The sequence below is a fragment of the Leopardus geoffroyi genome, chromosome B3, assembly GCF_018350155.1.
Source record: "Leopardus geoffroyi isolate Oge1 chromosome B3, O.geoffroyi_Oge1_pat1.0, whole genome shotgun sequence".
NCBI lineage: Eukaryota > Metazoa > Chordata > Mammalia > Carnivora > Felidae > Leopardus > Leopardus geoffroyi.
This window is the reverse complement of record NC_059337.1, coordinates 742028-755970: the sequence shown is the minus strand read 5'-3', so window position 1 is coordinate 755970 and position 13943 is coordinate 742028. Positions and strand designations below refer to the sequence as shown.

Sequence of the window (13943 nt, the reverse complement as noted above, 5' to 3'; positions counted from 1 at the left end):
TCTCCCATCTGAATCAAGTCTCAATGTCGCCTTCTGCAGGCAGATTTCTCAGGAACATCTGGCCCAAAGCTGAGGGGTGTGCTCGGCCCGTGTGACCAGCGTCCCCTCCAGGCCACGTGCGCGCAGCTGGCCCCCAGGGCCCGTTCTCCGCCACGGCCTGGATTTTGAGGGCGGGAGCTAGAGAGGTGGGGTCGCTAAGCCACGTCGCTGTTGCATAAGTGAGGGACCGGGGACCGCCAAGGCCAAGGGGCCCCCAGCCGGCAGGGAAGGGACCGCAAAGCCAGACCCTGGGCAGCCTCCGTGGTTCCCGGCTGCCCTCTGCAGACAAACGGGACCCTCAGCTGGGGGCTCACTCTTCCCCATCGCGGTCTTTTCTTCTAGGTGATCAGTTCACCTGCCATCTTTTCTCCCGATTCTTACGTTAGTGCGGCGTCCTGAGATACACAGGTGTGGTTCTGTGCCCGCACCCTTGGCCGCATCCCTGGGGTTCAGGGCGCAGGAAAGGCCACGGAAGTGAAGCCACGGCCGCGCTCTGCTCCGGAGGGCCCCTTGCGGTTACCCGGTCCCACCCCCACCCCGGTGTCCGGGTCCGTGTTTGCAGGGAGGGGTGAGACCGGCACTCAGATCCCCCGCATCACCACCCCCGTGCTTCTGAAGGGCGAGAGGACAAGGGTCCGTGGCTGACTCTTCAGGAGTTGGGGGGCGGTCCCCGGCAACGCCCTGCCCTGCGAGGAGGCAGAGCAGGGGCGGCCCCGGAGCCCGAGGGCGGCCCGTGGACCGTGGGCCGGTGCCTCGGGCCCCTGCGAGCCGCGCATTAGTAAATGCTTCTGATTCTTTCTAGACAAAAGCTTTGATTGACAAGCTGCAAAAGCTTGTGTCGTCAGAGGGCAGATTTAAGAATCTCAGAGAAGCTCTGAAAAAGTAAGTGAGTGCCACTTCGTCACCGTTATTTTCCAAATCGTAGAACCGCATTGCGGAGGCCTCCACGCGCCCCGTCTGGCTGGAGCAGGAGGTCCGTGTGTCTGTCTGTCCGTCCGTCTACCCACGCGGCCCCTGGGCTCCCCAGACCTCTAGGGTGGGTCGGCTTTGTCCTCCGCTGTCTGCTAAAGCCATCCCAGTCTCCGCGGCAGTTCCCGGCGAGCGGAGGGGCAGCACGCCCGAGTCCCAGCACGCGGGACGGCCGTGGCCCCAGACGCCTCGACGCTGACGCACACGCATCCCCACGGTTCGGTGCTTCTGACATCAGGGAAGGTCGTGAGGTCAAGGTGTTTACTTAATGGGATCGCGTTTTCTCGTTTTCGTTGAGAATTAGTCATGGGAACAGGTGCGGTTTGCACAAACGGCACCTGGCAATCGGAGAACACAGATTTGCCGATGTCGCACCTGACCGCTGGCAGGGCGGGCAGGTCGTCACTAGAGCAGGACCACGCCACGCTGAGGGCCGTCTCGTGCCACGTGGGCTGTTCGGCGGCAGCCCCGGCCCCTGCCCACCAGATGCCAGTGCCTTCCCCAAGTCGTGACGACCAGAGACGCCCCCAGACGTTGCCAAGTCCCCGGGAGAGGCAGTCGCCCCGAGGAGGCCCGCCACCGTGAGGCGGGTCCTCCCGTCCCGTTCCTCCAGACAAGGACACTGAGGCGCTAGTGGCCGTCGCAGAGCCGTGTGGCCGCGGTGACAGAGCCAGACCCTGGCCCAGGCGGCCTGCAAGGCCAGTGCTCTGCGGTTCGCCCGAGGGTCAGGCCCTCCCAGCGCATCGGCCTCAGCCCCTCGGGGCGCACGGCGGCCACAGGCTCACGCGCGAGGGCTCTGGGGTCACCCCCGCTCGCTCACTCGCTCGCTGTGCACCCGCGGCCTCTGCGTTACTCCCTGCCGTCCTTGGCGAGACCCCGGGGCCGCCCCCAGTCCCGGCTCTCTGCAGGGCGCCTCTCCCGCCTGTCGTGCAGAATCTCGCGGCCACTGCCCCCGGGGACCGCGTCCAGCCCTTGGCACACCCGCGCCCGCCCGTGTACCCTCATTTCCCTCCCACCGCACGCGGGCCGTCCTCCGCCACCTCTGTGTGCCATTGCTGCGTTCATCTCCACCACGTTCGTCCTCAGACAGATGCCCCGCCATCTGTGCCGTCTCTGTCACGCCCGGGCCCCCCAGAGCCCGTGGGCTGTGCTTGTGGGGGCCGCCTCACCACGCATTCACCCACCTGTCCGTCTGCCGGGCGCCCTTCCATCCGCCTCCCGCCCATGGCTTCCTTGTCTGCCGTCGCCTCCGTGGCCTGGGTCTGTCTCGGTAACCCCCCCCCCCCGTCTTCCCTCTTTCCCGGGGGCTCCGGTCAGCCTGTCCCAGACGCCTCTGCTCCGGGCTGCAAGGGGGTGGGGTACCTCGGGCATTCAGGAGCTGAGACCTTTATGCAAACCGGGTTCTCGCTTTATGCGCACGGAGGCCACGCCCTGGAGGGGAAGGAGAGACGGGGGACGTGGGGCGAATGTGTCCTGCACCCCTTCTCCAGAGACACCGTAGAGCCGTGCTGTGTGAACCCCGGGGTCTTGTCTCAGCAGGGAGGGACGGTGGTCACAGGAAGGAAGGGAGAGGTCAGTCTTGAGCACAGCCGGTGGCCTGCCCAGACGGGGCCTCCTGTGTAGCCCGTCACTGAAAAGGTTTCGTGCCCGCACGCAGGCTAGTGAATGGCCTTTCCCGGCCGAGACTTCACCCCTACGTCCTACTCCCCTCCCCTCAGCCACACTCTTAAATCCCCCGGGCCCACCGACAGCACGTGCCCTGTGCACCCCCAGTCCCCTGCCCAGGGCCCCCGAGCGTGCCCCCGTCTGCCCTCCTCCTTCCCCGAGCCCAGAGACCACCCTTCCGCTTCCGTGCAGCAAAACGTGGCCAGGAAGTCAAGTCCTCAGTAGCATTTCGTCACCAGCCCCGCTGGGGTCAATTCTGGGATTGCCCACCCGCCTAATCTGAACCCAGCACACGTTGGCAAATCTGTACTCGGGCTCTGCTGCGATGGGAAGCCCTCGTTTGGAGGAACGCGGGGCCACGCTCCCCGCGGGCTGCGGCCGCCCTGAGCAGAGGGCTGTGGGGGACCCAGGCGGCTCGCTGACCACCAGCCCGTCACCACCCGCCCTTCCCAGGGGACAAAACCCATCTGTGTGGATGCGAGGGGCCCAGGGGTGCCACCAGGCCACACACTCATTTCCACCTGTGTTTTCTGCTCGTGACCACACAGCAGAGCCTAGTCTCCTGCCGAGACCACAGAGCAGTGGGTGCCCTGGTGGTAGAACGAGAGTGGACCGCGACCCCCACCCCCACCCACTCCTGGCCCCACTGCAATTTCGCCCCCAAAATCTGAGCACCTCATTTCTCCCACCGCATGCCAGGACTGGGGCTCCAGCCCACGTGGCCAGCCCGAGTGCCCCTCACACCCTCTTGGGAGGGAGAAGAGGTCCCTAAACAGGGGCAGCGAGGCGTGTGAGAGAGAGGGCCACTCCCCAGGCTGGGGCAGGGCCGAGGGGGGAGAGCCGAACTCCCCACGCTGGGGCAGGGCGGAGGAGGAAGGGCTGACCCCTTGGTGGCCAGCCCGTCAGGCAGCCACACGGAGCTTTCAGCCGCTGGGACCACGTGATCTCCCCTCCCACATGACGTCATCAAGAATTTCTTGGAAGCTGGTGGGGGACCCCAGACAATCCCAGGCAAGGCCTAGATGCCAGTGTCACCAGGAGGCGAGGCCGTGTTCAGAATGGAAAGCGGGGTGCTTTTGTCTCTTCCCTAAAACAGCAGGTTACAGGCGGGTGAGGGGTCTGTGAGGAGAGGAAGCCGCCCCGCATCCGCCTGGAGCCAGGGCAAGGCCGGACCCCTCCCGAGGGGGATGAAAATGCCCACACGGGGAGTTCAGAGCCGGCCAGGGGTCACGGGGGCGTGGCCTACAAGGAGCCCTCCGCGTGTGTCCCTTTCGTTCAGGCGCTCCCGCTGGGTCCCCACACAGTGGCAGCCTTCCGGGACCCTCCACAGCCCCGTGCTCCCCACGCCTGCCCCCAGCGCCCCGCGCCACGTCGGCAGCCCCACACGCTGACCAGCACGGCTCTGGGTCCGGGCCGGTTGTTTGGTTACACGGACGGACTTGCCGTGTGCACGCGCGTGCATACGTGGCTGGACTAACCGTGTGTGGTGTGCGCTTCCCTGGGTCCCTCCTTCCAGGCGCCTCACCCGGAAGGCGGTGACCAGGGACAGAGCGGTAATGGGGCTGTGACTCCACGTGCCCACCCGCCACCGTCCTACAGCGGGCTCCTGAGCCCGGTAAACGCATCAGGGGAATACACGTCCACGATCAGGGGAACCCCTGACTTCCCACCGCTCTGGGCAGTCGGAGACCTGTACGGCCTTCGGGAACACTCTGCGTGTTCCTTCCCTGCGGCCCCGGTCCCCCCTCCCCTCCCCCCAAGACAGGGGGTCCTTCCCGCCCTCCGCGTTCCTAGTCACCGTCGAGAGCGGAAATAGCGGGCGAGCTGGGAAGCCCCTCTCAGAAGCCGCTGGCCAGCGAACCGCCCCCCCAGTGCTGGCGACAGAGTTGCTCCTCGTCTCCCGACTGAGTCCCACCTGCCACCCAGACTTGGAGGATAAGGGGCGGGGTCGGAGAGCCTGACCTGTGACAGTCACAGACCGTGGGGTCCCACAGGACCCGTGAGTCTTGTTGGTTTGTTTTTTTAAATCACAACCCAGTAAGAACACTGTTTTTCCCCCACGAATACATACACGCAAACAGCAACAAAAGTTTCACAAAACAACATGTGCTTTTGGCCCGTGCAACCAACTCAGATATTTTCTTTTATTCTACTTCTGGGTTGTTGGTGTTGTCGTTTTCGTCCTTTAAAAAGCTGATCGACGCTTAACGTATTTTCACCACCCAAGAAAGAGTCAAGACCCACAGGTCAGAAGACAACTCGGGCCACGGTCTCCCTCACCCCCAGGGCCCACCTCCTTCCCGGCTTTGCTGCCCGTGTGCCGGAGGGATCTGCTCTCCGTAGCTTCCTTATAATTAACTCACGTTTTCCCCGAGGTAAATTGAAGTAGGAAGGAAAAGCGTGTCAGAACCGTAAACAGGGAACCACGAATACAAGGTTGCCACGATAAACAGACCTGGTGTAAACAACGCGGTTTCTCGCTTCTGGCAGGGATCCTGGTATTTGCCAACACCCGTCCTGAGACCTGTTGCCGTTTGTCCAAAAAAGAAAGCAACAGGGGAGGACAACGGCCAGTGTCAGAAGGCATCAAAGCCGTATGACCGCCGGGCGCAAACCGGATGTGTTTTTCCCCGCGTGCATCCATGCTACTTCACGTAGCGTGGGCGCATCACCTAACCTGACCTCCTAGACCTGTCTGGGCAATCAGCCCCATCGTGTGAGGGCGGCCTTGACCCTCGGGTCAAGGGTCACACGCCTAGCAGGCGAGGGGCAGAGGCTGGGTTTCTGTTCTTGCCCCACCGGCCTCCCTGCCTCCCCTTCTTCCGGAGTGGCGGGTTGCCGCGTGGCCTCGGCCTCAAGGAGACAAGGTCAGAGGTCGAGGAGCGGGGGTCACCTGCCCCCGCAAGTGCGCGCGGCCAGACTGGCCGTGTCTGCGTGCTGCGCTGCGCTGAGAGGAGGCTGCGGGGCACCATCAGGGGTCCCCCGAGGGCACGACCCGGAGCTCTGCCAGAGCACGGTGGCCGCCGGACCCACACAAAATCGGCCCCTTTCTGGGGCCCCGCCCAGAGGCTCCAGGGCGATACCCTGTGTGATGAAGGTGTAACAGCAGCCCCCCAAGTCGGAGCGGCGTGGTCTACCACTGCTGGGTCCTGTCTCCCAAAACGCTCCCTCCCCAAGAGGTCACTTGTTAGGGACGCTGTCCCCCAGCCTCCTGCTTAGAAGCCACTTGCAGGAGGGGACCTCAAAGGCCAGGGTTTCCTGCTCCGGGACCCCAGTGCTCAGGTGGGCAGGAGATCCCGTGGGGCAAGCGGCCGGTCGAGGCAGAGGGGGAGTGTCAAGGAGCAGAACGACACTGGGGGGCTGGGTAGCATGGCTGGCAGAATGGGGTGGGGGCTGGCAGGTCCCCTGGGGGATGGGTCTAGAGCAGGGCTGGGTGGAGAGTTTCGCGGGGGAGTCAGGCGAGGGGGCTGGGAGGGGGCCGGCCGTGGGGCCCAAAGCCTGCATCCGGGATGGAGAGCGGACGGGTGGGGGAGGGCTTTCTGTCCCACTGGTCCGTGGCCCGTGGCCCCGGAGGACTGACCCTGAGGCGGCTGGCAAGCCCAGGCCTCCAGCACGTGCATGCAGGGTGTTGTGTTTCCGTGGACGCTCGTGTTTTCAAATGAAAAACGTTTGATGCCATTTGCTTCGAAGTTGCGACCCGCCCTGTGTCCCTTACCTGGGGATGTACCTCACCGACCTGGCCTTTATCGAAGAGGGGACACCCGATTACACGGAGGACGGCCTGGTCAACTTCTCCAAGATGAGAATGGTACGTTTCCCGGGACGGACGGGGGGCGTCGAGCACACGCGCCCGGCAGCCTGGAGCTGGCTTCTCCGAGGACAGTCGCGGGTCCCCGAGAGGCAGAGAGGCAGACAGCATCGGGCGGGCCCCCAGCCAGCCTGACCGCGCTCCCTCAGACGGAGCCCGCGGACGGGTCGCCCCCGCTCACCGAGGAGCAGCCTAGGGCTCGCGGGGCCCCGTGGCCCACCCGAGGTCACCCCGCGGGGGAGGGGCAGAGCTGGCCACGTGAAGCCAGTGGCGGACAGAATCCGTAGGCAGCCCCTCCCGAGTGGAAGGAGAGAGCCGGGCCGGTGTCGTGGCTCCCCTGCCCTTTCTCACGACACCCTCGAATGGGTTCTATGCGAGGCGGTTTCCAGTCGACACGGGGCTCCCTAGGAGGGCTTCTCTGTCACCCGCCAGCCAGGAGCACCGTCCTGGTGACAGGACGGGGCCCCGGCACCCACGCACAGTGGGCACGCAGAACGTGGCAGGTGCCCGGCTTTTGCTGAGACGTGGGCACTGTTTGGGGATGTTGGACAGCCTGCCCTCTCCGACCGAATGATGCTTTTTCTGTCACGTAATCGACCTGTAGACGTTTTACTAGTGTCCCCCTGGACACAGATCGCTGGGGCGAAGGAAGCCACGTGCCTCCGTGGGGGCTCTCGGGAGGCGGCGTGTGTGTGAGCTAAGAGACTGACTTCGGGCTTGGCTGTCGGTGCCCCGTCCGTGCCGCGGAGCAGAGGGGCTGGGGGAGCCCGCGAGAGCAAACTGTCTTCTTAAACTGTCCTCGTCCTCGCAGATATCTCACATCATCCGAGAGATTCGCCAGTTCCAGCAAACTGCCTATAAAATAGAACACCAAGTGAAGGTAAGCTGGAGGCACTTTCCCCGACACCCGGGCTGTCACGGGGGCACGCGCTCCGTCCGTCAGTCCGCACCCCTCCTTGCACACCCAGCCCCTCTCATCCCCTGACCCCCCGGGGCCCCGCTCAAACGCCAGCTTTTCCAAGAAGCCTTCCCTCTGCCCCGACCAGCGGTGAGTTCTCCCCACCCCACGGCTGGTGCTAACCTTGCTGCTCCCGTCTGATTTTCACCTGCCCTGGGACGGCTGGAGGTCACGTCTGGGCCCCCTCCCAGCCAAGAGAGGCAGCGTTTACAACATCTTTTTGGAAAGTGACGCCCCCTAGTTACAAAGTTCAGAGCTGGGAAGGGCGCACGGTGGAAAGTCCCCCGGCCGAGTGCAGCCGTTTGTGGTGTGGTTTTCCTTCTGCCCTGGGTTTCGGAGCAAAATAATAATAATAATAATAATGAAGCTTTGGTTCCAAGCAAGCGACAACTGAAAGAGCCTTGAGGAGAACTTGGTGAAGCGGGGCTGCCCGTGCGGCTTGGGCGCTGCCCCGCGAAGCACCTTTACGTGTAGGAATCTAGCAGGTGACGCGGGAGGGCGGACGGAAGGGTGATTCTGTCCACTCCGCGATCTCGCCCCGGAGCGAGCCGTGCGAGGCCGGAAGCGCGGCCTCGGTTTCCCCCTTTCTCCTCTCAGGGTGAACGTCGCTCAGCCTGATGCATATTCGGCATAAACGCTGAAAGAACACATGACCCACTCGCCACCTAGGTTCTACGACTGACATCTTGGGGGTTTTTTCCCAAAGTACGAGCCCAAAATGCTTCACCTAGAGTTCAGCCAAGGGTGACGTTGGCCACGCAGGACTTCATATCCCCGTCAGGCGGCAGTCAGTAAAAATAGCCGGCCCACGTGAAGACAGAGCGCTGGCCCAGACGCGTCGCCCCACCCCCGCGGGGGCCCCGTGTCCCCACCGCCTGCCACTTGCCCCGCGCCTTCCTCTCGCCAGGTGACCCAGTACCTGCTGGACCAGTCCTTCGTCATGGACGAGGAGAGCCTCTATGAGTCCTCCCTGCGAATGGAGCCCAAACTCCCCACCTGAAGCCGGCCCGGCCCGGCCCCGGCGCCCACGGACACACGCGGTGTGATGTGTACATAATTGTCTGGTTCCTGGATTCTCCTCTCTAGTATGTGCTTCTCCAAGAATACAGATCCGTTCTCGTTCTTAGATCCCCGTAGACCCGGAACAGGAGCCTCCGCTCCGTGTGAGACTTCGCCCCCCCCCCCCAGCCCCCGCCCCCCGCAGCGCCTGTTTCTTTCCAGCCGCGTCCGTAGCCTTCCCAGCCCCCCACTCTCTCGGACGGGGAGACGGAGCCCGTGCAGACGCCAGCCTGGGCGCCACCCCGCTTCTGTCCTTCCGCGGCCCAGGCCTTCCCCCCCCCGCCCCGGGCTGAGGCGCCCCCCCCCGGGCGCCCTCCCAGCATGTTCCATGTAGTCGTCGTAACGGGGGGGTGGGGGGGTGGGGGGAGGCGGGCGGGGACCGCACCCTGAAGTCCAGTCATCCACGGGTCTTCCCGCTGACGGCGATGCCAGTTTCCAAAGCAGCTTTTTCAGCCACAATCACAGGGGTCAGAACTCTCCGTCTCCCGGTAACCTGGACGGAGGGGGTCCTCTCCGCTGAGAACCACGCCCCGCGACACCAGCGCACCACCCTGTGCGGGCCCCACGTGCTCCCTGCTCTGGGAACCACACCAGGGTCTCCGTGAACCCGGACGAGGCCCCGGAGCGTCCCCAGGGGAACGGAGTCACGACACAGAGTCGCATCGACTTCTGCCGGCCGCTGCCCGGCATCCGCCGCAAGTCGGGGACCCAGAGAATGTCACTCGTCTCGTAGCCGCCTAACGGTCACCGCCAGCTTACGTTGAGATGCTCCGAGTCTGTTCGCTTTGTGAAAATAGTGCCACGCCGTAGAGCTAGGAAATCAGTGAGCGTCTGTGTTGCACACACCGCAGTCCCGTCCGAGCGCCTTCCAGCAGGAGTCCGGCAGCGCCCGTTCCGCGAATACCCCCACGTGCTGTGACGCCGTGCGGCGGGGAGAGCAGTCAGCTCCGCGCGGCGGGCATGCCCCGGGACGGCACACAGGCTGCTCCTGCTGTAAGCAATACCTTAGTGGTATGAGAATTCTATTCCTAGTCCTAAAATATTTCCACTTACAGCTTGTTTGGAAAAGAGAAATTTCCATTTTTGTAAAAATATATGTTTCCTGATTACCTCTTGCTAATAAATTTCTTCTATCTCAGGGTGAACAGTGAGTCTCGACGGGTTTCATTCGTGCACTCAAGGGGAATCTGAGGAGCGCCCCGTCCTCACTGGAGCCCGGGCAGGGACTGGAGGGACAGGGACACAAGCCCTGCCCTCGGGGACACGCGGTCTGCAGTCCAGTTATCCGCTGCCCCGGAACAATCGCGCCGAAACTTAATGGCTTGAAACAGTTTCTGTTACATTTCAGAGTCTGGGGGGCCGACGGGGTCCAGCTGGAGTCTCTCTCGTGAGGTCACGGTCACGGCAGCTGGGGCTGGGGGGGGGGGGGTCATCTGAAGGCTCGACTGGACGCGGGGTCTGGGACGGCGCTCTCCGTGGCAGGAAGGTGGTGCTGGCTGGGGGCCGAGCTGGGCTGTCCCCCTGCCCCCGCCACCCACACCGGGCCTCTGCGTGTGGCTGGGTTCCTCCCGGTCCCAGAGCCACCTTCCAGGAGGCTGGGGAAAAGCTGAAGGGCTACTTGCGACCCAGCCTCAGAGCTCCCGCAGTGTTCTATTGATCCCACGCGTCCCCAAGGCCCGCTGGGTCACCAGGGGATCGAGCTGCGGGAGCAGAGGATTTGCAGCTTCTTCAAGTCACTAGAGAGACAGGCCACTTGAGCCATCACAGGAGGGGACAGGAAGGGCCTCTGGGGGCAGCGGAGGAGAGGACGTGGGGGAGGGTTCAGAGAAGCCCCGCAGAGATGGAGGGGGCGGCGAGCAGGGGCGACCCGCCAGGCAGGCAGGGAGGGAGCGCACCCCAGGCAAGGAGGTTAGCGAAAGCCCAGAAGCGTGAGCGCGTGTCCTCGTCCGGGCAGCGGCTGGCACGAGGGGCAGCACAGAGGTGGAGGTGATGTGGAGGAAAGCAGAGGGTGGGAAGCCGGGAGAAAAGAATTCCCGGAGGGGAGGGCAGCTCCGGGTGGGGCCAGTTGAGGCCTAGGACCTGCCCTGTGGCTGGGACATGACCCCGCCCCCCCACCAGCGCCTCCAAGGGCGACAGGAAGGTGAGCGGGAGTGCACCCCGCCCCGGGTCCACCCCCGATGCCTCCTCACGGTCACTCGTGGAACCTGGGCCCAGAACGCCGCCCTCAGGTACAGGCATACTTCCGGAACCTCCCAGGGCCACGGCCCCTGGGACCTGCTCTCCAGGTCCCCCGGACCTTTTTTTTATCCCACTTCTACTGTGACCCAAGCGGGGACGCCTCTACAGGGACAGGGCCTCGTTTGGACAGCCAGCTTCACCACTCGCCTGCGGGGGGCCCAGCAAGTGACTGAACCACAGGGGTGGGGATACTTCCTCACAGAATAGAATTAAATGAGCTAATACAGCTAAAGCACTCGGCACGGAAGCAACGGCTGATGGTGGGGGCAGCACACGACGGGGTCCCAGAACTCTCGTGGGAAGCCACGGCAGCAGCTGTTACCGCCTGGTGTAAAGGCCGAGCTGGGGCTCCGTGGGCCCGGCCCACCAGCCCAAGTCCCCGAGGCCCAGGCGTGTGCTGAGTGCTGTCCCCTCCTCTGAGGTCCTGGAGGGAAGGAGGAAACCACAACCGGGTGTCCGCGTCCTTCAGGATGGGGACCCCCGCGCCCTTTTCCCCACCGCGAGCAGACCCCGAGGTGGCAGGTGCACCGGACCGGAGCTCAACGTGTTTCTTCCTCTGTTCCCGACGGGAGGCAGCATTGCGGCTACTTTGCTCCCTCCCCAGGGGACGTCTGTGGGTCATCACGATTGGTCAGGGAGACGGGTGGACGTGGGACAGCAGCTAAGAGTGCACGGGCTGGCCCCAAATGTCCCGCTCTGAGCCAGGCGGCCCAGCGTCCGCTCCCCGCTTCGCCGCTCACCTGCTGTAGGGCCTTAGGCAACTTCTACGTCTGCCCTGTGGCTCAGTGTCCCCTTCTGTGAAACGGGGTCTACAACGACAGTGAAGGTTCCCGTGAAGATCGGCCGGGGGACTGGCGCACGGCGAGCACTGGGCGACCGCTGGCTGTTGTTCCTTCATGACACATTTACAGGAGGCTCAGCGTCAGGCCACCCCGGCCACTGCGGACTCGGTCACGAGCCACACCGTCAGGGTCCCTGTCCCCACAAAGCCGCCTTCTGCTGGACAGCGGGCAGCGGGCAATTTTTGCAAATACCGGGGGCAGGGTCGTGGTGTGCAGGCCACCTGAGGCTGGCGCGTCTGAGCTGAAACCCGGAGAATGCAAAACCATGATGTCACCATTACAGAGGCCACGAGGCCACCGGTCACCTGAACGCGGGCACACGTGCTGCGGATCAGGTGAGGTGCCAGGCAGCCCTCGGGCTTTTCCAGGACAGGAAAAGTGAGGCCAGAGAAACACACGCCCCCGCCATGTCAAATTTAAGAGGCTGCCAAAAGATCTCTGTCATTAAGGTGACATTCTAATGCTTTTAAAAAGCCAAAATTGGGGGCACCTGGGTGGCTCAGTTAGCTGAGGGGCCAACTTTGGCTCAGGTCGTGATCTCACCGTCAGAGCCCCAGCTCAGGCTCTGTGCTGAGAGCTCAGAGCCTGGAGCCTGGAGCCTGCTTCAGGTTCTGTGTCTCCTTCTCTCTCTGCCCCTCCCCCACTCACTCTCTGTCTCTCTCTCTCTCTCTCTCTTTCAAAAATAAATAAACTTGGGGCGCCTGGGTGGCGCAGTCGGTTAAGCGTCCGACTTCAGCCAGGTCACCATCTCGCGGTCCGTGAGTTCGAGCCCCGCGTCGGGCTCTGGGCTGATGGCTCAGAGCCTGGAGCCTGTTTCCGATTCTGTGTCTCCCTCTCTCTCTGCCCCTCCCCCGTTCATGCTCTGTCTCTCTCTGTCCCAAAAATAAATAAACGTTGAAAAAAAAAATAAAAAAATAAAAAAAAAATAAATAAATAAATAAACTTAATTTATTTTATTTTATGTTTAATTAATATTTTGTATTTATAAAATAAAAAGTAAAAATTCAAAATTAACGGAAGCATGCATGGTGACCAAAATATGAGCATTCGCAGTACAGACAGGGTCAGTGATACTGATTTTTCCTTCGGCCTCGGGCACGGCTTCTGGCTCCTTTTGTAAGTAGGTGACAGCGGAGCTGGCTCAAGAAGGGACGTGGCTTTGCCTCGGGTGGGTTGCAGGTGGGCTTGAGGAGCTGTGGGAGCCCGGTTGCCAGGGAGCCCATGGGGCTGTGGGCGGGGCCATGGGGGGGCTCTTGGGGCTGTGGGCGGGGCTGTGGGCGGAGCTGTAAGCGGGCTCCTGGGGCTGTGCGCCCCCAAGCCCACGAGGGAGCTTGTTAAGGTCAGTAGGTGGAGGAAGGCTGCCCTGGTCCTTGAGGGTCCTGTGCTGTAAGGTGAACAGAGCTGCCCGGGCACCTGGCCGCCCCAGCAAACACTCCCACCACCCTGTGCTTCACGACCGTGGCCTCCTTCCCAACAGGGGCCGGTTGTTGCCACAAGGTTATGGCGGTGTCACCCGGACCCACACGCCCTCCAGGTATTGATGGGGCTCCCACCTCCAGGTAATGTGCATCCCACCCCGTCCCTGGCTTCCTGGAACTCCAGACCCAGCTGGGGACAGGAGACCCACCCGGCTAATGACCCCTGAGTTTCTAGCTACAGCCACCCCTCCTTCTAGGCTCCAGACCCTACAGCCAAACATCTAGAAGCCGTCTCCACGGGGGTGCCCCACGGCCACCTCGACTCCACTGGACCAGACCTATCTCCACACCCCACCCGATTGTGCCAGCCAGAAACCAGGGGTCACCCCTGACCCACCTGCAGGGGGTCGCGGGTCCGTGTCAACCTCCTGAGTCCGTTCCCAGGCAGGTGGCAGCTTCTCACCTGGGGCCAGCCGTTCCCCAAGTACAGGTGCCCTCTGCATGCTTGCAAGCTGTTGAGGACTCCCCCAAAAACCCACATAAGTGTGTTAGATCAGCCACTATAATGGTACTTACTGATGAGTGTATTCAAAAGTAAAACTTCGGGAAAGTGTTTAAACAATTACGTCCATTCTTTTAAAAACAGCAGAGGGGCGCCTGGGTGGCGCAGTCGGTTAAGCGTCTGACTTCAGCCAGGTCACGATCTCGCGGTCCGTGAGTTCGAGCCCCGCGTCGGGCTCTGGGCTGATGGCTCAGAGCCTGGAGCCTGTTTCCGATTCTGTGTCTCCCTCTCTCTCTGCCCCTCCCCCGTTCATGCTCTGTCTCTCTCTGTCCCAAAAAAAATAAATAGGGGCGCCTGGGTGGCGCAGTCGGTTAAGCGTCCGACTTCAGCCAGGTCACGATCTCGCGGTCCGTGAGTTCGAGCCCCGCGTCGGGCTCTGGGCTGA

The 13943-nt window shown here is 62.9% G+C and overlaps 1 protein-coding gene across 2 annotated transcripts in view; it reads left to right on the top strand.

The window, feature by feature from the left end:
- RASGRF1 (Ras protein specific guanine nucleotide releasing factor 1) overlaps window positions 1–9643 on the top strand; it is a 100829-nt gene extending 91186 nt beyond the window's left edge. For both annotated transcript variants that reach the window (XM_045448552.1, XM_045448551.1), the window contains exons 24-27: window positions 842–921; window positions 6364–6481; window positions 7293–7361; window positions 8347–9643. In XM_045448552.1, coding sequence (XP_045304508.1) covers window positions 842–921; window positions 6364–6481; window positions 7293–7361; window positions 8347–8439 — 360 coding nt within the window. In that variant the 3' untranslated portion in view covers window positions 8440–9643. The remainder of the gene's footprint in view (window positions 1–841; window positions 922–6363; window positions 6482–7292; window positions 7362–8346) is intronic.
- Window positions 9644–13943: the final 4300 nt, after the last annotated feature.